At 37.0% G+C, this 2,500-nt stretch overlaps 1 protein-coding gene across 1 annotated transcript in view; it reads right to left on the bottom strand.

The window, feature by feature from the left end:
* The window catches only part of LOC106878713 (intermembrane lipid transfer protein VPS13A), a 124,672-nt gene that overhangs the window by 13,073 nt on the left and 109,099 nt on the right, over positions 1 to 2,500 (bottom strand). The window contains 1 exon segment of the mRNA XM_089339585.1: positions 1,081 to 1,339. Coding sequence (XP_089195711.1) covers positions 1,081 to 1,339 — 259 coding nt within the window.

The following is a 2,500-nucleotide window of genomic DNA, read 5'->3' as shown; positions in this document are numbered from 1 at the left end:
AGTTGTCAAGCAGTGATGGGAGGGACAAACACAGACACACACACATACATACATACACGCACACACATATACACATACACACACATATATATATATATATATATATATATATATATATATATATATATATATATATATATATATATATATATATATACACACACACATACGATGGGCTTCTTTCAGTTTCCATCTACCAAATCCACTCACAAGGCTTTGGTCGGTCCAAGGCTATAGTAGAAGACATTTTCCCAAGGTGCCATACAGTGGGACTGAACACAGAACCATGTGGTTGGGAAGTTAGCTTCTTACCACACAGCCATGCTTGCACCGATATATATATATGTATATATTTGTGAATGTGTAGTAAGAAGTTTGTTTCCCAACTACATGGTTCCAAGTTCAGTCCTACTGTGTAACACCTGGGACAAGTTTCTTCTACTGTAGCCGTTTGGACCATGTAATTCCCCTCTTCACACTGTTATCACTTCCCTTTCTCTCTCTTTCTCTTCACCTCCAACTTGCACTAACCATGTGACAGCATAATGCATAGGCTGACATAAGTGTCACTACTCACACTTTATCTGCCTCTCACTCTTAATATAACTGCCCTTCCCCTCTCTCTCTATCTGTATTTCTTCAACCTCACCACCAGAACATCATCCCTCTGCTAAACATTGTATTTCTAACACTTTTTCTCTACATATCTCTCTTCCAATTAACTTTTTAACTATGTAATAACTATTACTTTCCCTCTACCTTGTGTCGTTAACACTTCTCTCTCCCTTCTTTTCTCTAGCTCTTTACCTCTCCCTTCACCTAACCACATGAAAACATAATGCATTTGGGCACAGTGTATTAATATATAGATGCTCAAACACACACACAGAGTGTTTCTCAACCACTCCTATGTCATATTCATAATCAGAAATGTCATGAATCACTGGTTGCCCGATTAGAAACCCAATACCAACAATACTACAGCTTACTAAATGAGATATAAAAAAAATAAAAATGAATACAAGTGATATATTCATATTTCAGTAGAGTACAAAAGTGAGTATAAAAATGTTGTCTTACCAAGAAGGGTTCATAGAAAAGATCTCCTAATCCCTGGGTAAAATCTCGGATTAATCCATAAGGATTTCCAAGAACATCAAGACCTAATACAAGGACATATGCTTGCTGAATAGCTTGATAGAAATAGTGAGACTGGATCTGAGAGAATAACTGGCCAACTGTTAACATAACACCCTTGCAGTCAAAATATGCCATCCTGAAATAGAAGTTAAAAAAATCAGAACAAAAGATATTTCTAGAAATCAACAAAAAAAATTGTCTGGACAGCATGGAGCATTTTAGCTATTTATGGGAGTAACAACCCTGCCTGTTATGAGTTCTGGATCCAAGGTTACATATGATGTCATTGATAACTGGAAAATGAATGTGGAAACAGTTGATCAATGCCATTTTAATGTTGTTGGATAATTTAACATGTAAAAATAGTCAACTGTTTTCATATGTAACTTTAGTTACGGTTAAATTTGTGGCAGTCATCTTTAACCAATTAAATGCACACACCATTTACTCTTTCTTCGAGTCTTTTTTTTACTAAAGTTTTCATTATTTTCATGATTAATTGAAACAATAGCAATGTATTTTATCAACGGAAATATAGTAACAAAAAAAGGTTAACATTATCTGATTTTTGTTCTGATAAAAGGGATAGCAAGGAGATTTTCTAAAAACCATTGTTTACATCATCATCATTTAACGTCCGCTTTCCATGCTGGCATGGGTTGGACGGTTTTGACTGAGGACTGGCGAGCCAGAATAGCTGCACCAAGCTCCAATCTGATCTGGCATAGCTTCTACAGCTGGATACTCTTCCTAATGCCAACCACTCCGAGAGTGTAGTGGGTGCTTTTATGTGCCACCAGCACGAGGGCCAGTCACACGGTACTGGCAACAGCCATGCTCAAATGCTGTTTTTTATGTACCACCTGCACAGGAGCCAGTCCAGCGGCACTGGCAATGACCTCGCTTGAATGTTGATTTTCCACATGCCAGTAAAGCAACGCTGGTAATGATCACGCTCGAATGGTGCTTTTATGTGCCACTGGCATGGGAGCCAGTCAGCGGCCCTGGCAATGATCATGCTCGAATGATGCTTTTTATGTGCCACCGGCACGGGAGCCAGTCATGTGGTGCTGTCCATCAAATTTGATTTACAATTATATATAATAGATATTTATATGATTTTATAGTCATCTTTGGGAGTGTGCATGTATGTGTGTGTGTGTGTTTAGATAATATGCTTTTAGCAAATACAGATATGTATACAAAGTATTTGAAACTAGTATTTTATCCTGTTGTGACCCTAATCCTTTAAGCATTCAGATTACTTCTCTGTCAAATGTAATCCTTATTTTTCCACATTGTTTTGAATTAATTATGTATTATTTTGGGGCTTGAGATTTTGATGTGATTATATACTTTT

This window comes from Octopus bimaculoides, chromosome 22, assembly GCF_046866305.1.
Source record: "Octopus bimaculoides isolate indiv1 chromosome 22, ASM4686630v1, whole genome shotgun sequence".
Lineage (NCBI taxonomy): Eukaryota > Metazoa > Mollusca > Cephalopoda > Octopoda > Octopodidae > Octopus > Octopus bimaculoides.
This window is presented reverse-complemented; position numbering and strand designations above follow the sequence as displayed.